At 37.7% G+C, this 23,715-nt stretch overlaps 1 protein-coding gene across 3 annotated transcripts in view; it reads left to right on the top strand.

Moving 5' to 3' along the window:
* LOC150080713 (rho guanine nucleotide exchange factor 17-like) overlaps positions 1-23,715 on the top strand; it is a 394,606-nt gene that overhangs the window by 200,907 nt on the left and 169,984 nt on the right. For all 3 annotated transcript variants that reach the window (XR_016547420.1, XM_090381790.1, XM_090381791.1), the window contains exons 7-9: positions 1,751-1,801; positions 9,886-9,995; positions 12,555-12,643. Coding sequence is in view for 2 of the 3 variants with exons in the window: in XM_090381790.1 (XP_090237916.1) it covers positions 1,751-1,801; positions 9,886-9,995; positions 12,555-12,643 (250 nt within the window). In the remaining variant the exon portion in view is untranslated. The remainder of the gene's footprint in view (positions 1-1,750; positions 1,802-9,885; positions 9,996-12,554; positions 12,644-23,715) is intronic.

Here is a 23,715-nt window from a genome sequence, read left to right as displayed (position 1 = left end):
AGTTCACGAGTTTTTGGGTAGTAAATGGATGGCCAGTGCTCAAAACAGAAGGAACTGGAAAGTTGCTGGAGAGGCCTTCATACTGCAGTGGATTGAAAATGGCTGATGATGGTGATGATCCCTGTAGAAGCAGTCTTTCCTGTTAACAAGCACAGACCAGGCTGAGAAAAATTCTACCCCTTGAACCTTGCACAATCTCTCCAGGGCTGAATTGATCGACAAGGCTCTGATCATATACTCCCTCCTATCGTGTCTGGGCAGAATTGCAGACACTTTCAAATTCAACCCTAACTCGCAGCTGTTTTTTTAACATTGACCTGTACTTGTTAAGTAATTCTGCCGGTCTCCTACTCTTAATATCATTAGTGCCAACATGTATAACAATATCACCCTTTGTGCCCTTAAAAGATATCTGCTCTACAATGTCATCAACCTTTGCCCCTGGCAGACATACCCTGGTCCTGTTCTATCTATCCTTTTTGCTCAATATGTTATGTTCCCCGTTTCCCTGACAATAGTCACCTACAACAACTAGTTCCTTTGGGACCAGCGCATTGTGCCTTGGGGTTGCCGCTGTGTTGCGTGATGTTCAAATGCAAGCTGTGGCATTGATGTGGGCAGCTGAGAGCTTGATGGGCCCCTCGATTTAAATCCTTTGAGGGCATCCACCCTGTCCTTCAAGCTCTCATATAAGCCAATAATAATGCTGAGTTGGTGCCTGATTTCCTCACACTCCTTACATTGTGCACACACAAATTCCCCTTGGCAATATCATATTATAATTATATAGTCATTATATATATATATATATATATATACACACGTTTCCAATAGTTCGATTTTCTTAAATACTGGTTGTTTTTTACATATATTGTATTAACAATAATACCTATATGTAAAAAACAACCAGTATTTGAGAAAATCGAACTATTGGAAACGAATATACACTGGCACGTATAATGTTCAATTGGCCAACATGGCAAAAAACAGTTTGTTTGTTTGTTGTTTGGATTTTAGGAGCATTAGCAACTAAGGCCATGTTACTCCAGGATATGCGGTGGTCAATCCCTGACCTTTCCGCATCCTCCGTATTTGGTGGTGACGGGCTCGAACTCCGGTCTAATCAAGAAGCATGTGCTACGCACTGCTGCTCCTTCCCACCTGGCTATGGAGGCGCCCGAAAAACAGTGGCATTAACGATGCACAAAAGACAGATTAAACCACAATAGAATGATAATACAAAAGAATAATATATATATATATATATTATAATTAATATGACAAATAAAAGTAAAGATGGCGGTTCGAAACTCCGGAAAGCTTAAAAAATTACATCAAAACGTCAAAAGAAAGTTACGATAGCCTACATCAGATAAAGGCGGGAAAAATTTGCTAAAAACAGTACTCCGAAACGGGGAAGAAAATATGAAATTAATAAATAATGAAATCTGATGGCAGCAAAGTAAATATTGATGCTAAATCAGGTATTTCATCGGGGGACTACACCTGACATAGCATCAACGGACTGCGTTTCCATATATATATATATATATATGGAAACGCATATATATATATATATATATATATATATATATATATATATATATAATATGTATATTATATAATTATAAAATTATATCATTATATAAAAAAATATATATATATGTGTACACTTAAGTGTTGTTTTGACATGCAGTTCTGATAAATATTTAGCATATCATTTTTTTTTTTTTTTTTTTTCTCTTTGCAGTTGGTTCATCCCGATCGAATATTTATAAGGCACGATTTAGTAACTATTCCCGTAAGTATTATATTTTGTCAGTTTCTGTATTATTTTATGTTTAGTTGTAGTTTGCTCTTCTGTTAATATTAAAATTTCTTTAATTTTAGAAATGCTACAGAATTTGCACACATGCAAAATTTATGTATATATAGACTCAGGGATAAACAATAACATAACCCTTACAAATTATTCGCATAATTTATAAATATGCAGTGAAAAGGAATTATAGTGTAGTTTTAATTGTAATGCAGCTCCAGATGTTCCCTCAATTCTGCATCAAGCAATGTGATTATTATTGTTATTTTTTTTTTAGGAGCATTAGCAACTAAGGCCATATTGCTCCGGGGATATGCGGTGGTCATTCCCTGACCTTTCCGTATCCTCCGTATTTGGTGGGCATGGGCTCGAACCCCAGTCTAATCAAGAAGTGAGTGCTATGCACTGCTGCTGCTCCTGCCCACGTTGCGGTGCCGCAATGTGATGAATAGAAAACTCTGTAAAGGCCAGATTTATGTAGGTTAGTGAGTGTTCATGTGGGGTTACGTTTTTCATCTTGCTTCTTAGCCTAAAGTCCTGTGTTTTCACACAGAAACCTCTAGTTTACCGTCCAGTGCCATGAGGAGGCAGGAATGAAAAGGAATTGTATGGTATAATCAATTAAACTGATAAATTATCTCTCTTTTTTTTTTTTTTTCTAATTTGTGATGGAGATGCAACCAGAAAAAAATACTGAATATCTGCACACCCTCTCTAGTTATAGAATATCTCTAGCTATATTTTTCTAAGTATTATAATGCTCTTGACTTTGTTTCAAGTGGCCAATCTTCCCCACCCTTGTTCCAGCTCTAAGTAACATTACAGATTTGTAAATTCTGCTTGTTAATGAAATGCGTTTGTATTAATCATTTTGGCTACATGAAATGTCTGTACATATTTAGCAGTATATTTTATAAGGTTACCCCCTCCCCCCTATAAACTAGTTAATCTAGAGAAGCCTTTACAAGATACATGTCTGTGATGTTTTGGTATTAGAGCAGTGTTGTTACTAGAAATGCTCATGGTTATAATGAATGTTGTATGCACTATTAGATGAGAGTATATATTCCTTCTACAGCTATTTACTGTGTGAAAGTCAAGTGTGATCATATCAGAGATACCGAGTTCTTATTTGGACTTAAGACATCCAAGAAACTAACCCTTCCTGTAAAAAAATTATACATACAAAAAAAAAATTTGAAATTTGTTTGTGTTTTGAGATGGCCATGCAGCAAGATAAGTGATAACAACTTCATTAATATCATACTTACACAGTGCTCAGTTAAATATTTGTCATGCATTTTTGTAGCATATTGATTTGAATATGTAAATATAGATATCTGTAGAGCCATGGGTTCACTTACTGAACACAAGAATATGGTCTTAGCTACCTTGGTGCTTATTTTAAACAATTTTTTACACACTGTTGGAGTCCTACACTGAGAGGCGGTACACTCAGTATCCATTGATTCTTATGACTTTTTTTTTTCTTTTCCCTGAAAAGTTTTCATATTATTCTGTTTTATTTCTATTATACAGTAGAATCCGGGGTATTTTTAATAATCAGTTCTAAATGTGATCTATTTACGTATAAAAAGGAAACAGGAAAATTATTAATGAGAGGAAATTACATTTGCATTTATTATTTATGCATTATATAAATTTACATTTTTATTTTTATGCATTATATAAATTTACATTTATTATTTATACATTATATACTGTACATACTCTTACTGTGCACATGTAAGTATACTTACACATAAGTATACAAGGTGCCTTCTTAGCCAGATGGGCAGGAGCAGCAGTGTGTAGCACACGCTTCTTGATTAGACCGTGGTTCGAGCCTGTGACCACCAAATATGGAGGATGCGGAAAGGTCAGGGAATGACCACCGCATATCCCCGGAGCAATATGACCTTAGTTGCTGATGCTCCAAAAAACCAAATAACAACAACATAAGTATACATCTTGAAAATAATTGCTAATGCTCTGCTTAATAGATGTCAACCTTTTATTTTTTTTGGCTAACATTTGTCTATTATACACTTTTTTTTCTTTTTTTGTTTTAGTTTTAGTTACTATTTTAGCATTTTTTAGGTTAATCAAGGATGGCAGTCTTATCTGTGGAATAGGGAGTTTAAAAAGTTTGTGAGGGATCATTAACTAACTTCACTGCTCTCTTTTGGATAGAATCTAGCTTAAAAAGGTTCTGAGGACCCACCTCACCCCACCCCAGATATAGGAACAGTATTCCATGGTAGGATGCATATGCACAAAAGAGAGTGCATAGTTGTGGTTTTTTTTTTTTTTTTTTGTGGCAGAAGAAGCAGCATTTGGGACATGTTTATGCCATGAAAAGTTAGGAGTTGGGGTTATCCCCAATAAAGATATTTGTTCTTGTTTAAAAACTTGAGTGTTAAAGATAAGTGGATGCTTATTTTATTGCATGGCAGCAGTGGATTTTTTTTTTTTTTTTTGAAGACTGGATTGGGTTTTTGGCAGATCAAGTTAACTATATTTCTTCTCCTCCTGGAAAATTGCGTGGAGATTGGTTAAAGAACTGGTAGTGGATATTTTGAGAAGCTTTAGCTGTTTGTGCAATGCAGGATTTGCTAATTAGAAAGTGAAATGTCAGTGTATTACACTGACAAAACTATGGCTAGGATTACTTTTGATGCCATATTTTTCTAAAATTTGAACGAGCAAATTTCTGGGTACTTTATCATATGCTTTTTTAAAATCAACAGATTGTAGAAGTTTTTATTTTCCCACTTTTATGTAATTTATATTAGTGCAGATACAGGGCAACACAAATAAGACTTAAGATGCATCCAGCTGTAACTGTTATTAAATAAAATAGGCCTTTTGAAGGTTGTTTATTAATTAGTAACTGTTCTCTTACAGATTTAGAATAAGTTAAAAATGTTATTAGAAATGTTCTTCTAATGATCATCAATAAGTCTGAAATTGAAAGTTAATAAACAAATAAATGTCACATTTTACTTGTTAATCTATTAAGAAATGTCATGAAGCATATGCTCATTGACAATAACCTCTACCTTATAAATGTGAGAAATAACACCTTTTTCTGTATCCCTGCCATACATTCTCTGCTATTGATCATTCATATGCTTCCCTTCTTTCATTCTTTTGCTTAATTGGGAGGATTTTTTTTTTGTGTGAAGAAGCGGAGAGGACACCTGTACAGAAGTGATCACTTCCCTGTGATAACCAGCCTACTTAATGCGAGACCATGTCTGCTTTTAGGTTACCATGATAGAAGATTGATCAAGTTGGCTGGAATGTCTTCCAAAATCTGGCAGAGTTTACCATCACTACAGTCAGTCAGCAGCCTATCATTGATGCAGTGGTGTTCATTACAGAAAACCTTGTCCATGCAACTGCAAATGCAATTCCAGAAACATTTTAGCTGGTTTTTGCCATTTCCAAAACCTTGATGGAATGTAGAATGTGCTGCAGCAGCAAAAAAGGCTCAACAACAAAGCTTGTGGGATATTTTGAAGATACCCTACCACATTTAATCTCTTAGCCTTTAAACATGCACACACCAAAGCATGCTGTATTTTGCAATCAGAGCCAAAAGGAATCATCCTGAAACATAATGGATGTGTTATTGCAGATCCATTAACAACAGACAGTTCTCTTGAGGATACCTTTTCTACCATTTTTCAGCATCTTAATACTTCCTAGAGTTCCTAGACCTTAAAGACAAAAATGAAAAAGCAGCCAATTAACTTTAAATCTGAGGATTCTCATCCTTATAATTAGCTTTTACCATAAAAAGGTTAAAAACAGCTCTAATTGGCAAGTGTTATTGGACCAGATTTCATCCATTATGAAATGCACCAACATCTGTTAGCAAAATCCATTGACCAACTGGTCTTTCTGTATAATAGAATCTTTCTAGAGGAGAAGTTTCCAATTTACTGGCATAAGGCTATCTATCTGGCTTGCTTTTTCTAAGCTAGTAAAAGATCCCCAAGTCACAACCAACTTCCTTCTTATTAGCTGTCTGTGCAAAATTCTCAAGAGAATAGTCAGCACCTGCCTTATATGGTATTTGAAGGTAAATCGCTTCCTCTCTAGAATGTAGCGTAGCTTCTGAAGGAACAGGCTCACTTTGGACCATTTAATTAGGTTGGAAATGTCCATCCGACATGCTTTCTTAAAACAAGAACACCTGGTGTTTGTGTCCTTTGATATGGAAAAAGCATATGAAGACAAATTGAAGATTTGGAATTTTAAAAGACTTATGGCATTGGATTTAGAGGTCATCTCACAGCTTTTAATAAAAACTTTTATCCCATCATTCCTTTCAAGTTTGTGTAGGATCTACCTTCTGTAGACCCTTCTGCTAAGAGGAGGGAGTGCCCCAAGTATCAGTTTTAAGTGTTACCCTTTTTGCTATCAAAATGAATTCCATCACAGAACAACTTCCATCCAACTATCAACTGTGCCCTCTATGTGGGCAATTTCAGCATAATTGTGCAACATTTCGGTTATTTAGAGATAGCTGCAACATGCTATTGATCACCTGAGGCTAGGAATTTTAACTTAAAATCATAGGTAAGGAATAATAGCTTCAGGTTCTCACCCAAACTGACCACTTGCATACATTTTTGTCACAGGTGTAACCTTCACTCTGAACCTGAACTGTGACTTGGACAAAATGTTATTCTAGTAATGCCTGACACTGGATTTTTGGGGCTTGGATTTAACAGAAAGTTGACCTTTCTGCAGCATATCCTTCAACTACATGTAAATTGCACAAGAAGCTTGAATATCCTAAGTGCAATCTCCTCTGATTCTTTGGTGCTGACTGATGCACTTTATTGAGCCTTTATCATGCACTTGTGCAATCTAAATTATATTAAGAGTCCCAGTATATGCATCTGCTGGACTCTGTGTATTCTGATGGCTAGATCCCATCCACCATCTGGCAATTTGTATTGCCACTGGAGCATTTCAAACATCTCAGAACCAGAGCCACTATGTCAAAGCAAATGAATGATCATTATTTCTTCACCAGAACAGTTCCCTCTTCAGTAAGTTTTTTTCAAACTGAAATCCTTGCCAGACCATCTCCACATGGACACTGGTTTTGAGCCATGATGGAAAAATCTGTATAACACTCACCAGACTGCCAATCATCTATTAAATATTTATATCCAATGGCTGCTCATCAATTTGAACATCGTGGTCGACAATGTTGTGTTGTCACTACGGCAACCCCCTACCCTGTCATGCTTGTGTTCCAAGGGAAGATGGCGACTCCGTAGCCAGGTGGGAAAGAGCAGCAGTGCATAGCACACGCTTCTTGATTAGACCGGGGTTCGAGCCCATCACCACCAAATATGGAGGATGCGGAAAGGTCAGGGAATGACCACCGCATATCCCGGAGCAATATGGCCTTAGTTGCTAATGCTCCTAAAAAAACCAAACAACACATCCAAGGGAAGGACAGTACTCCATCTGCTGTCTACCTGAAACTCTATTCAGCACACAGAGCTGAACGTTCTGATTTCTTGCCAGTATACACAGATGTTTCAAAGTCAGAAGTGTTTGTGGAATCTGTGGCTGTCTTCCTAGACCCTGATATCTGAGCATATCTTACCAAATGCAGCATATTCACTGCAGAGCTACATGCAATTGAGCTAGCTTTAGATCACATACAAACCCACCACCACCACTACTAAAAATGTATTATATATACCAATTCTCAGTTCATTGCAGGCCTTGTCATTGATGAGGTTTAATTCTCATCCAGTCCTGGCCTGGGTAGAGCAGAGGCTTCACTTCCTTTTTGAATCTGAATTTGATATTTGTTTCTGCTGGATTCCCATCTGCATTGGTATCTTGGAAAATGATTTGGCAAACACCACAGCCAAAGTGACCCTTTACAATTCTTGCCTGTTAGTTCCCTATACAGACTACAGGCAAGTAATACAAAAGAAACTGGTATCCCAGTGAAAACTGTCATGGATGGGGCAGGCTGCAAACAAGTTATGAGATTAAGCCCATAATCAAACATTGGCAGTCTAGTCTGTGTAGGAACCATAAAGAAGAAGTTGTTATTGCTTGGCCCACATAGGACAGTCATATGACACTATTTTCTGCTGAGGACTTGATGACTCTCCTGTGTTGTGAGTGCTGTGACACAATTTTAATTGTCAAACATATTCTTATCAAATGTCCAGCTTTTTAAATGCATGCCTTTTATGTTTTATAACTTTTAACAGCTGACTCAGTCAAATGTGAAAAGTGCTAAAACTCAGATGTTAAAAGTGCTATACACTTAGTCAGATTTTATCTGACAAAGACTATGTCCAAAATTTTTAAAGGTTATAAATGCGTATACCAATATAATTTATATCTGTGTATTGCAGTATACACAGATATAAATGCTTTTTAGTAGTCATTGTATATACTTTTGTTTCTTTTACCTGCTTTTACCTTGTTACTACATTTTAACATAGCAACCTACTAGGAGGACTGCTGTTTTTAATATCTTATATTTGGCTCATCATAGCTTTAGTTGCTCATATGCCATAAAAATTGAAATCACTTGCATACTCACGCTCAAGCCCATTGAACATTTGTGGAAGGGTGTTATGTCAGCAAAATCCTTGGCCAATGGAATTGAAGATAGCTTTGTTACATGAATGGCCCAGTACTTCATGTAATTTCAATACATCTCTGACACAATGTTGGCTCAGTGCAACATTGTGTCAGAACAGTGATTTGAGCCAATGGCAGTCGAATGTGCTTTTAGCTCATGGTCCCAATAAATTTCTTCTACTAAATTCATTTCTTTGGTTTAGTTTCTTCTACTAAATTCATTTCTTTGGTTTCTAAACTTCTAATGTTGATTTATCCATCTTGAGGATTATTCCAGCAACATGAAGGCCTAGTTGAATGAATGACATTCCAGCCACCAGGCATGTGTCTTAATTGCTTCTACTATTGTGAAAAGGTGTCAGCCTTTAATTTATCCAATATTGGATAGCTTAGTTCCATATTATAACCCTTCGCCATTCATATTTTAGTGCATACATGAATCATGTTAACTCATTTTTTGTTCTGTTTTATTTTATTTCACATTAATGATCAATTATTTTCAGTCATAATGCTTTCCAAGATAACTTTATTGACACAGTTTCTTCATTAAAAATTCAAGAAAGCTGTTAAATTACTATTCAAAGTGGAAATATCTTGCATATAATTTTAGGAAATTGCCCATGGATTAATATCTAAAGCATATCATAAAATTGTACAGTATTTATTTCATGCTGTAATTACAATAAAAAGTATCTATGTATAGAATATTTTTAAAAATTTATTTTAAACAAAATACACATAATAGTATGTACTAAATTTTAAACTTAACAGAAAAAATGTGAATTAAATAGAAAGAATTCTTCTTTACATTTCTAATTGACTGTTATACTTCCCAAAAAAAAGTTTTTTCCAAATGTTAGGTTGGTTATTGCTGATTTATGCACATTTGTTTAAACATTTTCATAAATAATCATGGCATCAGAACCAGTGACTAGTATATAATATTTGCATGTGTTGGATAAGCTTTGAAAAAAATATATATCTAATCTTCTTCTTTTATTGCCACATATTAGTATTCTGGTTTTTAATATTTTACAATTTATAATGTATTTCTGTACTTCTCTTTTTGGATTTGGCCAGCTGGCTTGGGATAACAGAGACCTTAATTAGTAGAAATTCAGATAATCAAAGTCCTGCCAAATGATTGGATGATTAAACTATTAAAATACAATTCATTGTATTTTAATAGTTTAATCTTAAGAAAATACTGTAAGTTTTTTTTTAAAATTGGAAGTATCTTCTGTTTCTTTTTTTCTTTTCTTTAATGGTAAAATAGATATAATGAGAACTAGTGCATTCTATTACCATAGTAGAAAATCCATCAGTTTGCAAGTTTGGTAAAGGAGGTGTTATCTGTTCTGATATAGAAATATAAGCTTTCATTGTCAGTTATGATGATCTAACAATGCAATTTTATGTTTTAGGGTGGACTTGGAATAAAGAAAGACCGTTGTCTCTTTTTGTTCTCAGATCTTCTTCTCATCACTAGTATTAAAAGAAGGGGAGCAGCAATGAGAAAAACATCATCAGCTGCGTAGGTATTTTGCTCTTTTTTTTTTTCTTTCCTTCAATTTAAACATCTAATTAAAAATATAACATTTCCTTCTGATCAGTTTTACATACCTGCCAATTGGAAAAACTTTATTGGTTTTCCTAGACATATTCCAGAAATCATGTCTTTTATGTATTTACATAGATTTATTTTCCTTTAAGACATCAGTCAAGTTATGTTAGATTTTTCATATAATATAAAACTAAATTTATCAACATGAGCTCAAAGCTGAAGAGTATTTGAAAAGTTTTTGGCTTACCATAGAAAGAATAAAATGATTTCGAAATGAATAAACTTTTATTCCACAGAGTCTGTTGAAATTCCTCAGTGCTCTAATCACTTCTTGACTGCATGGATAATATATTATTTGTCCCAAAATGTTTCTCATTAAAATGTTTTTTCAGTGCAGGAAACAAGTAGTAGTATGAAAGGGAAGGGAGGTTAGACACGGCCTCAAGTAGTTGGGGAAGCAGAATTTGTTAAAGAGCTCTAACAATTTAACAATTAGTTAAATTGTTAAAGAGCTTGGGAGGGCCCATTCATAAATCTCATTGGGGAAGCAGAATTTGTAGTTTTTCTTCTGTTCATAATGGGTTTACCCTTTTGCTGGCTAATCAATGAATATCACCCCTTATTTGTTCCAAAAGACTCACTACAAAGTATCTTCATAATTTAAAAATAGTTATTAATGTGTAAGTTAGTGCTAATAATTTAATACTCAGCAACCTACTAAAGTACTACATAATTGGTGTCATTTAAGTATATCTCATTGTGAATATCTTCACAATGAGTTGCCAGAGTATTGCACTACCTCGAATAAGTAATGCTTCACCAATGGAGAAGACAATTGTTACTTATTCTCAGCAGATACCACCACCCTCTGAAAACCTTTTAGGACTAAAGCCTCATGTTGTGAGCACGTTTACTGACATATAAGTTAGTACTATTGCATCATTTTAATACACAGCAACCTACTAAGGTAGTACATAATTGGCATCATTTAAGTATATTTCATATTGTGCATTATACTTAAATGATGCCAATTATATCTACTTTAGTAGGTTGCTGCGTATTAAAATGATGCAATAGCACTAACTTATACATCAGTAAACTTGCTCTCAACATGAGGCTTTAGCCCTAAAAGGTTTTCAGTCAAAATGGTTATTATTAAGAAAAATTTCTGTCAAATGATATCCTACTTTTAATAGTATATTATCAATATACTAATAAACATCTTTCTCTAATTTATAGGACTTAGCTTTATTCATCATTGCAATTCCAAATAATTTCCAGTGAATCATGGTCTATACATATACAGTAATAATGATTGTATAAGATGAGATGTACAGTATATATATAGTGCATTTTGAACCATTTGTTAAATTTTATTTATACAGATTTGCCTGTTGAATTGCTTTGATTTTTAATTTTTAACAATGCAGTGAGCTGATATTTAGATTTAAAAAAATAAATTTAACCCATCCACAGTCACAAAAAGGATTGCTCTTCCTCTATGCATGTAGAGTCACTTCAACCCATCCCCACTGTGTGCATTTGAAAATTCAGCAAAAATTAATTCAAAATTGTTCATTTTTTTTTTTTTATGTCTTTATTTTCAATATTTTCTGAACACAACTTTGAAAAAATCCATATTTTATATTAGAAACATATTTTTAATTAATTTTTGAAATTAAAACTCCCTTTGGACCTGTTGGTGAATGAAATGCAAATCAAAAAACCCACACACTTCAGCAACATGCAATTAAATGCCGGCCTATCAATAACAAGAGCTCACTGTGCAAAACATGGACACCTGTCAACAGTTTGATTCCAGGTGACCAATGTCACAAAGCCAGAGAGCACTATCAATTGGAGGAAAACTGGCATCAGTAAAGTGAGCTCACTATCAATAATTGTACTACGTGCTGGATGCCACTCAACACGTGCATATAATTAGGTTATATTTTTCATAATAATGCGATAGTTAACAGAGATTTATGGAATTTTCAGTGGAGAAATCAAAGAAAACATTTTTAAAAACACTGCCAGGAGTTTCAGTTGTGCAGACAGAGTAGATGAAGAGCATGAATTGTTGAAATATTGTCTGTGGTCTAATTGATCCCACATAACCAGCTCAGGTTTAAGCTGTAGTCATGTGTTGAGAATTTTCATTGGGTGCTTAAGAAATTATTTTCATTTAGATTTCAGTTTTGAGTGATTTTTGAAATACAACTGTGCTGTGCATTTTCTATTATTAACATAAAAAACTAAAGAATCTTTTATGTTAATATTACCTGTCAAAAAATTCTGCTGGCTAACTGGTTTGCTGGGTATAGATCATCTTTCATGGTCTTCACTTAACTCTTGCAAGTGTTTAAGATAAATATGTGCATTATTAAAGGTATTAATTGTAAATAAATCACTTCTTCATGATGCATATCAAAGACTTCTAGAACTGATACTACATGAAATGCAAGCATTTCTTAATGCCATTGTCATTTTGTAGAAATGATGCATCAGTTTTTTTTTTTTTTTCATTAGGAATTCACCATCTCCATTTGGTTCCTTAGAGACTAATAAATACAAATTGCTGATGAGGCTGCCTTTAGAAAACCTGGAAATAATAAAATGTAGGTATTAGCGTATGTCATTTTATTTTTCCTTTGTTTATATTTTTATGGCATATAAAAATAACTGTTTCTGAAAGTTAAAAATACAGGATAATTTATAAGGTACATACTATAATTACTTGCATGCACTAACCAAGAGAGAGAAGAACTTTAATGTTTGGTGAGAGAGTATACACAGACCACGGCACCTGCATACACTCCATCTTTGAGCATTTCATACTCTGTGAGGTTGGCCATTGCCATTACCGTTCATCTACCACAACCCTTTTCCTCCCCCTTTCTAGAATGATGTCTGCCACTCCCTCCTTGCCCTTCCCCCCACACACACACCATTCCCCCCTCCTCTGTGACTTTGCTTGATTATGTACTTGGAGGTCAACCCACATACTTAAAACCACTACTGTATAGTGCTCAGTCAGTTGATAAAGGCTACATACATTAGCCAAACTACTATTACTGTGTTCTATGTTTATGCTAAATTAATTATGTTAGATCTTGTAGTGTGTACTCTCTCTCACCAGATATTAAAGTTCTTCTCTCTTGGTCGGTGTATGCAAGATATTATATGTATCCAACCCCTAACCTCATAGGGTTCTTCAGTCATAATTATAAGGCATTCAGTGTTTTTCATAGAATACAAAATGTCTCAACTTGAAAGAGTTAGCAGCTGCAACATCCTATGTTCTGAATCAAATGCCCATCTAGTTCATTGAACTGACATTCTGTCAGTTGGAGATTGTATCATTAACATTTCAACTCTGTTATCTGTTCACATATACAGGGTGTCCACAAAACCTTTTTACAACACTAAAATATTATTGTGTGAATAGGGTACATAGTACAAACCTGAAACCACTTATGGGTGATAGAAGATATCTTCAGGTTTTTATTTACCAAACAGAAAATGAGCATGCTGTTGTAGATGGCAGCAGAATCACAAAACTGTAATCATGGCAGAATTTACCAACCCTGAGAAGGCACAATGTGTACTTTGGTTTAACAAGTGCAGACTGCCAACTGTAATATGTACAGATACACAATGGTGTATCGGAACATATTACAGAATTCCCTTATGGCTCAGCTGCAGAATAGTAATAGTATTTTCCATATACAGTGCAAGGAAGCCACAGGCTTTTGCTGCACTGGCAAAAAAAAAAAAAAAAAAAAAAATCCAAGTAGATAAGAAAACAACTTATGTGCTTCCTCCTTGCTTTCCAGACATTCATAAAGCAGATAGACTCAGCTTCTTTATTTAAATCTAAGCAATGAACAGCATTGTTTAGTGTTAACTGCTGAGGCTTTCTCAACTTTATTGGAGCAACTTCAGTGAAGAGCAGCAACTGTGCTCTCCTAATGCAGATGGACAAGGACAAATCATTGAAATGATGATCGACAGACAAAATCTAACCATACTGAAAACGGTTTTACTAAGTTACGTCCATCTTCTAAAGGAACAATCTCTGCTGTCAGTCTCTTTATCTGCTCTACAGCCCTCTTAATATGTAGAATTCAAATATCACTCTTCTTAGCCTCAGAAAACTCTATACAGTGGAAAATTTCCAAGGCAGATTTGGGCAAAAAACACCTCCCATGTGTCTTTTTTATGGTCAGATCATTGAATCTTGCTCTGTTGACACAGTCAGTGACCATATAACAAATTGTATACTAGCAACTGCATCTACTGCTGTCCCACAATCTCAGGCAAGCAACTATAGAGAGATATAAATCATTGGTGGAATGAAGATTATAAAATTGCCAAAAAAAAAAAAAAAACCCAAGCATGGAATTTATTCTGCAAGCACCTTACCATCACCAATCTTATAAATTACCAGAGGCGTAGAGCCAAGGCCTACCTCATCAGGAAGACAGCTAAAAGAGATGCCTAGATTTGATTTGCAACCTCAATTAATAAAAATACTGTTGCAAGAGTAGTAATCTGGGGAAAAAATAAAGCAACTAAATGCCAAGTTTCCTCTAGTATCATCTCCACTTTTCAAATGGACTGGACAGGAGCTTTATACTCCCACAGAGATTGTGAATTCCTAGGGACAGTGTTTTCCTTGCTGTCTGCTTCAACTGCATATGATCTATCATTTCAGAAGAGTGCAGATTTAGCTGGAAAATCTCAACTGAACTTCAGAGCCATGCCTTCTTGACCTTAAAATCAACCACCTATTATGCTTGAACTTCAAGGAGTAATAACTCGCTCAGAGAACAGTGTTGCTAGTTGATGGAACATATTACATAATGCTTCACCATTTAGATAACAAAACGTTATTCTTACCGCTGACTTTCTTCAGTCATATCTTCACTGGACATTCATTTTCCATCCCCTGGTATCATTCCTGTGTATTGGAAATCCCAAATCAGGAAAGATCATGCTCTTTGTCAAAACTATAGGCCCATTCCTCTTACCAACTGTGTGGTACTACACTTAAGGTGGTAGAAAATGAAAAAGACCTGGGAGTAATTGTGCAGTCAGATATGAAGTTCTCTGAGCAATGTAGACAGGCTGCTAGGGCAGGTCATGGAGTTTTGTCAATGATATATAGGAATTTTGCTAGCAGGGAAAAGGAGGTGATTATCCCTCTGTATAAGGCAATGGTCAGGCCACGCCTTGAGTACTGCGTACAGGTCTGGAGGCCTCATTTTAGGAAGGATGTAGATTTACTTGAGTGTGTACAGAGAAGGGCAAGATTGGTGAGGGGAATGAAGGGATCCTCTTACCAAGAGAGGCTTAAGTTCTGCAAATTGCAGTGGCTGGAGACTAGGCACCTGCACGGTGATCTGATTGAGGTATATAAGGCCTTGAATGGGTTGAGCATGCTGAATTCTGATGGGATCCTTCCACTTGTTCAGATTACGAGCCTAAGGTGGCATAAATTCAAATTAAGAAAAGACAGATGTAGAATAGATGTGCAGAAATTTGCCTTTAGCCAGCGGATGGTTAATTTCTGGAACAAACTTCCATCTGTCGTTGTGGAAGTTGATAGGTTGAATAATTTAAGGAGGAACTGGACAGGCATTTGGAGGGAATGGTGTGTGTTTTTTTTTTTTTTTTTTTGGCTGATGCTGCATAAGCTCATACATTTGCTTTCTTGCATCACATGCCACTACTACTACTACTACCAGTTGCTTCAATAATATTCTAGAAAAAAAATAATACAGCATCAACTGTGTTGGTATCTATCCAAAATCTGATCTCTGATCAATCTAATCAATTAAGGAAAATCAGTCATCTGTGGATCTTATGGTCGAAGCCGAGTCAAACATCAGAAATGCATTTATCTGAAACAAGCATCTCATCATGAGATGCTTGTTTCAGTGGAGAAAGCCTTCAACACCATTTAGCATTTTGGTATCTTTGAGAAATATTAATTCCCTTGATCTGAGAGGCCATGTACTATATTTCATCCAAAATTCTCTTCAGCATAGATCCTTTCAAATTTGCTGTCATCAAATTCTCTTGAATATCTGTAATACTGTAAACTGGTGTGCAAAACTTAAGGACCAACACTAATTCTAAAGGTTACGACCACAAAATCAAATGAAACAGCCTGTAGTGATTTTCATAACTGTGGCTGTTCAGTAGAAAGCTGGTGCAGATGCAAAAATTTGAATCACGATGACAGGGCTCACATAAACAGATAAAAGGAGCAGTTCAGCAGTTATGTGCAAATTACCAAATGGTGAGCATGATTGTTACAGATGTTCGATTGGTTTCATGCAGTGCTACAGACAAAGATATGGCCAGTAGACAACATCTGGATGACTTTACCCGGGGTCAAAAATATTGGAAGGTCGAAGTGCGAGGAGTGTAACTGCAGAGTTCGGTATCACCCATAGCATTGTCTCACATGCGTGGTTGGCCTTTAGAGTGGTAGTAGCTCGTATGGCAGGGACTTTCACCCTGGAACCTCAGCCAATTTCAGTAAGTGAGGGAGGAGTTGCACGTTTTCAGTGCCAAATATATGCTGTACCCTCAGCAGTTATTACGTGGTTGCATAATCATCAGGACCTACCTCAAAACACTAGCAGGTAACAATTTTGCAATTCACTTGTGGCTCTAAATTCATATTAACATTACATTGTATTGTTCAGAGAAAAATAGGAAATGGAAATTGTCGGAATTAGAAAAAAAATTGTGATAAATCTTGAAAAGCCATTCAGTTTGCTTTCTTTTTTTTTTATTTATTATGATATGTTGATGTAATGGACTACATTTCTAATTATTTATTATTATTTTTTAAATTATAGGTATTTTCAGGTGGTAGATGACTTTCATCAACTGGTGAAATACCACCACTTTGCTTATTGGAGGCTTGAAGTGGTGAAACCCATGTTTAGTCTCTAGAGCAAAGTTTCCGGCATCCCCCCCCTCTCCCCGTACTTCTCCTTCAACCCATGCACGGTACTAAGTACTATAGGTTTTGATACCTTTCGTGTTTGGGGTTCTCATAAAAAAAAAGAATGACAGATACAGCTGTTCGAAGGACCAGTGGTGGTCATCCATGAAAAACAACACCCAATGATGACTGCTATATACTCCTACAGGCCAAGAGGGACCAACATCAGACAGCAGGATCCATTGCAAACCAGCAGCTCAGGATATCGCGGCTTACTGTGGCCAGGCGACTCCACAAAGGGACTGTTTGCCCGACAGCCAGTATGCTGTCTCTCTTTAACAGCTGCCCCTCGGAGACACCATTTACAGTGGTGCATTGAACACAAGGACTGGACAGCAGTGCAATGGGGTAAGGTACTCTTTACTGATGAAAGTAGATTCAGTCTCAGCAGCGATTCTGGATGTCAGCTAATCTGGCGAGAGGTTGGCACACTATCACCCTGCAAACATCACTGAAAGGGATCGATATGGCAATCGAGGTGTTCTCATCCAGGGAGGCATTATCTTGGATGGACGTACACAACTCCAGATACTGGAAGGTGGTACTGTAACCAGTGCACGCTGCTGTACTGAGCTAATCCTTCCCCATATGCGTCTGTTCAGAAATGCCATTGGCCCCGAGTTCGTGTTTATGGATGATAACGCCACACCCCATCGCACTGTTGTTTGGTTTTTAGGAGCATTAGCAACTAAGGCCATATTGCTCCGGGATATGCGGTGGTCATTCTCTGACCTTTCCGCATCCTCCATATTTGGTGGTGACAGGCTCGAACCCCGGTCTAATCAAGAAGCGTGCGCTACGCATTGCTGCTCCTTCCCACCTGGCTACGGAGATGCCCCCCCCCCACCCATCGCACTGAAGCCGTTGATATGCTTTTGGAAAGTGAGGACATTGTTTGTATGGATTGGCCTGCCCTTTCCCACCAATCTAAATCTCATCGAACACATATGGGACGCTCTAGGGAGACGCCTAGTGGCATGTCCACACCCACCAGAAAATGTTCACCAGCTGAAGATGGCACTGACAGAGGAATGGATGATGTTACTGCAAGAACTTATCAACAACATTGTTCTAAGTATGGAAAGGTAGTTCAAAGCCTGCATCAACATTAGGGGTGGCCATATCTCCTACTGAGGACCACCTCTTCCCTTTGTTTTATCTTTGGCAGTGATGCATCTGTATCATGGCAGCCAGTGCCATGTTGACATTTTTGAATGAAGTCCCTCTGTACCATTTTGTTCCCATTGTTGTGTTGGTGTTGTTTCCTTCATCATTTCTGTACCTCACGAGGTTCCTTTGGTATGCTTTTCCCATATCCAGCCACTCCTATGAGAAGCCACAGGTGAAAACCTGACTGGTCCTTAAGTTTTGCACACCAGTGTACAAGAGGAAGGAATTGCACATGACTGTGTTCTCAGTGCCACCTTATTTGCAATTGAAATAAATCATATAATCAAAAGTATTCCGAACACTGTAGACTTTTACCTCTATTCTGATCATATGCCTGTTTCTTGTTATTCACAGGACATGAGTTTTGCTGAGAGGCAACTGCAAATCTTAATTAATAATATTGAGCCATGGATGGCACAGAATAGGTACTGTCTTACCAGAAATCTAGTGCCATATACATCTGTAGAAAATGACAGTTGCATCCTGATCCAGTGCTATGCTTAAAAAACCATCTTATCTCAATTGTGAATAGCATTCATCACCTTGGTCTAATTTTTGATAAAGTGTAGTGTTTTCAGGTCAAACGGCACCAGGGAGTTCCCCCATCTTCATGAAGTATACATTGTCATGTGATACAGCACACTGTAAAGGCCAGAGATTTAAAAGTGTATGGATATTGTGATGTGTAATGTTTTGTACTGTTCATCTGTCCTTTTAGCCATTGGGTCCCCTAATGGGACCCACAGTTGCCCACACTTGGCCTCCATGGAGGCCAAGTGTGGGCAACCAGGTACACCCAGTATAGTTATATTTACTCTGGCAGGTCCTGCCACCTAATTTCCTGAGATTTCATTGGCTAGGACATAAAAAGAAAAAAAAAAGTTATTATATTTTACGCTGAAAGGGGGTAGGCCAAATGGTAATAGGGGTGTTGCATGGTTGACTTAAGATTTTGAGTGTGGGTTTGGAATAATTTTGGTTTCATTAGACACGGTCGCAAAGTTAGAGAGAGGGTGGGGAAACTAAAGACTGATGGGGGGTAAGACAGAGGTGGGGTCAATAGAGAAGGCAACCCCAGATGGTCAGTGAGGCATACCCATGCCCCACCAGATAGAAGAAAATGGGGTAGGCCAAATGGTAATAGTGTTGTTGCATGGTTGACTTAAGATTTTGAGTGTGGGTTTGGAATAATTTTGGTTTCATTAGACACGGTCGCAAAGTTAGAGAGAGGATGGGGAGACTGAAGACTGATGGGGGGTAAGACAGAGGTGGGGTCAATAGAGAAGGCAACCCCAGATGGTCAATGAGGCATCCCATGCCCCACAAGATAGAAGAAAATGGGGTGGCGAGGAGGGGAGGAGACAATAGACTTTTCTTCCCCCCACCCAGGAAGTAGGAAGAAAGTACCGTGCAAGAGTGCATTGGTATGTGGAGGCCAATGGCCTTGGCAGCAGGCTGCAGCAATAGTCATGTCCAGGAGTTTGTCTCAGAGGTCACAGCCGCTGGTATCAGGTTCAGGAGATGTGTAGAGTCAAGTCTGACTTGGTGATCACTGGTGTCTTCCACTGCAGAGGGATCTCGAGACAGGTGAGCAGTGGACTGCATCAGTTCTGTGTCCAGTCCTGATCCTGTTGCAAAAGGTCCTTAGTGTAGTTAGCTCAATCTTTCTGTTTGAATGTTTCTGTTCAATTAGGTTGTTGTTTCATTCAGTTACTGGCTTTAGTTGTGATGAATAGCAATAAGCGTCCTCCACCTAAAAAAAAAAAAAAAAAAAAAAAAAAAAAAGGCGCCTCCGTAGCCAGGTGAGCAGGAGCAGCAATGCGTAGCACACGCTTTTTGATCAGACCGGGGTTCGAGCTCGTGACCACCAAATACGGAGCATGCGGAAAGGTCAGGGAATGACCACCGCATATCCCTGGAGCAATATGGCCTTAGTTACTAATGCTCCTAAAAACCAAAATAACAAATAACATAACCACCTGAAAAACACCTCTTGCACAAGCTTTGTAAAGGCCAGGAACTCCTCCCTCAAGTCTAGAAGGCAATGCTCCAGTCCTGCTGGTAGATATGTGAGTTCCATCATAAGTCGACAGCGGAGGTCCTCATAATGGTCGCAGCTGTATGTAATGTGGGACCATGTTTCTGTCTCTCTACATGTGCAGAGCAGTTGAAACACGATCCAAAGCATTGGCACTCAAGTACCAAAGCAGTATGAAGAGAAGTGGTTCTTGCACGGGCAAGTATCTGACCTGCCTCCATCTTCTCAGAGGTGAAGATCCTTCTCAGTGTCCATGCTGTTCAGAAAATTTAAACATATTCTGATTGACTGCCCTCACTATCAACAGGACAGAACATCCATCCTGTATTCCTTGAGAAATCTATGAAAACCAATGACGTTACAACATATTATTGGAGATGATGCAAACATTGAGTTTTTTCCTTATCTGAAAAGAATTGGACTATATGATAAATTCTAAAGTATCTCTGTAAACACAACCAAGTTGTTATGCTTAATTTTGTTTTTAGTTATTTTTAAATTTTGTTTTTAGCATTTTCCTGTGAATAGGCGCATTATAGCCCCCATAACACACACACGTGCAAAGGGGGTCTTCCATTATTTGAAAATAAGTTAACTTGCCGTTGAAGGCACCATGGCCCATCAGGAGGACCGTTGTAAATAGACCTGGGTAGAACCAACAGGGGGGCTCTAGGATACATGCATCCGACTGTAGGCAGGAACTTCCTGGTAATTTCCCCTTTTGTTGAAGCAGACCACCTTTCCTGCCATGCCTGCTGCATGTGATTCTCAAGTCTCGTCCTTTCTTCTCTTCTATCTCCTGCTAGGTTGATGGTGTATTCCCCCAGAGTGTAGGGTAATCCTTTGGTCAAGTGGTATGTCATTCTGCAGTATATAACTTCTAGGTCGAGGGGCAGGACCCCCGTCAGGACTTGGAGGGTGTGCTTACTAACAGTACGGCAGGCTCGGGTGATGACCAGGAGAATTGAGCATTGTATGGTGTCCAAGATCTTTTTGATAACTACCATTGTGGCTCTATGGAACAACATGGGAGAAGCGTACATAATTGTCTGGGCGAAGAAGGCTTTATAGTACAGTGTTAGCATGTGTTTTTTTGAGTCCCCAGTCCTTTCTTGTTATTCTGGCTATTAATCCGGCATATCTTCTTATTTTTCCTCTCAAGTATTTGAGATATGGGTGGAAGGACAGGTTGGTGTCTAGAATGATACCTAGATGCTTCAGTTCAGCGACTAGTTTGATTGTCTGGCTATGGATTTTAATTTGTGGTGGTCTTCTTAAGTTTAGGCTGCCTTTCAACAGTATAGATTTAGTTTTTGTAGTTGATATTTTTAAGAAGTGGGCAGTGGCCCAGACTTGGAGTTTAAGTGCTTGGTTTGCTTGGACTTCCATTTGTGCTCAGCTTTCAGCAAGGCGCCTCCGTAGTCAGGTGGGAAGGAGCAGCAGTGCGTAGCACACGCTTCTTGATTAGACCGGGGTTCGAACCTGTCACCACCAAATATGGAGGATGCGGAAAGGTCAGGGAATGACCATCGCATATTCCCGGAGCAATATGGCCTTAGTTGCTAATGCTCCTAAAAACCAAATAACAACAACAGCTTTCAGCAGCGACTGTCAGTATTATGTCATCTGCGAAGGCCTGGGAGTTTATTTCTCCCAGGTCCAGGGCCAGGAATTCATCTAGGATCATATTCCAGAGCAGTGGCCCTAGAACTGAACCCTGGGGGCAGCCCCTGTAGAGTGATCTGGTCAACTTATTATATGGTGCTGTTACCTGGATTTCTCTGTTGGTTAAGTAGGATTCCATAACTTTATACAAATTCATAGGTGTGTTTGCCCTTCTGAGTCTAGCTACGATGCTCGGCCACCAAATGGCTATTTATTTATTTGTTATTTGGTTTTTTTTTTAGGAGCATTAGCAACTAAGGCCATATTGCTCCGTGAATATGCGGTGGTCATTCCTGACCTTTCCGCATCCTCCGTATTTGGTGGTGACGGGCTCGAACCCCGGTCTAATCAAGAAGCGTGTGCTACGCACTGCTGCTCCTTCCCACCTGGCTACGGAGGCGCCCCACCAAATGGCATCGAACACCCCAGTGAAATCGACTGATATGGCAAGGAAATATTTTTTTACACCCCACCCACCCTCAGAAGGCCATTCAGGGCCCTGATGGTCAAAGTTCCTTGCTTGAATCCATATTGTATTGGCATGGTTAGTCCAGCTGTTTTGTAGTGGTGAGTTATTCTTTTTCCTGTCAGCCTTTCGAATAGCTAACTTGCCACTGGGAGCAGGGGAATTGGCCGATAAGAGTCCGGTTGTTTCTAATTTTTGATAGTAAGAATTCTTAGAATACATTAAGCATCTGAATATGTAGGCATATCAGACTTAATATTTAAGTTTGTAGATGATACAAAGGTTAGCAGGATGATTAGTGACACTAATCAGCATATGCACTGCAACAAGATCTAGAAAAATTAGGTTAGATAGATGGGCTGAGAAGTGGAAACTAACTAAAATTTAATGCAAGGTACTGCATATGGGTAGCAGTAATTCCAGAATAACATACAAACTGTGTGGTACCACACTCAAGGGAATAGAAAACAAAAAGGAGACCTTGTGGTAATTGTACAGGCAGACATGCAGCAGTGCAGATGGGTTATTAGTACAGCTTATGGGTGTTTTGTTAATGATATACAGGAATTTTGCCAGCAGGAATAAGGAGGTAATTATTCCACTGTATAAGGAAATGGTTAGACCATATTTTTACTTCATACAGAGCTGGAAGACTTATTTCAGGAAGGATGTGGATCTGTTGGAATGGGTGCAGATAAGAGAATGTGCAATGAGATTAGTGAAGGGGAACAAAAAGGGGTACTCTTACCAAGAAAGAAAGACTTCACTTTTGAAAATTGCAGTGTTGTGAAACTAGGCACCTATGTGATCTGATTGAGGTTTAAGGCTTTGAACAGATTGAATAGGCTAAACGTTGATGATATTCTCACTCTTGTTCAGAAAACATACATAAACGAGCATAAATTTAAATTGCAGAAGGATGGTTGCATGATAGATGTGCAGAAATTTTCTTTCAGTCAGTAGGTAGTTGATTGTTTGAACAAACATAAATCAGTGTAGTGGAAGTGAGTAGTTTGAATAAATTTAAGGAGGAGTTAGACAAATTATTAGAGGGGATGGTGTAGGAAGTACCACCTTTGAGGTGAAAGGAATCATACAGCGAATAATTTGGGAAACTGAGATGAGCAGTAGTTGAATCAACCGATAACTGAGATTTTGTCAGAAAAAGTACATGGGGTACATGGAAAAAGTACAGACTGCAAGTGGAAATGGACATCGTTGAGATTACAATTGAGACCACATATATTTGTGAAATTAACTAGGAAGTATTTGGGAGGTTGAAATCCTTTCGCTGATAAGCTTATTCTGTTAGTTTGACAATTCATGG

This window comes from Mastigoproctus giganteus, chromosome 9 (genome assembly GCF_048544385.1).
Source record: "Mastigoproctus giganteus isolate SK-2022 chromosome 9, ASM4854438v1, whole genome shotgun sequence".
NCBI lineage: Eukaryota > Metazoa > Arthropoda > Arachnida > Uropygi > Thelyphonidae > Mastigoproctus > Mastigoproctus giganteus.
This window is presented reverse-complemented; position numbering and strand designations above follow the sequence as displayed.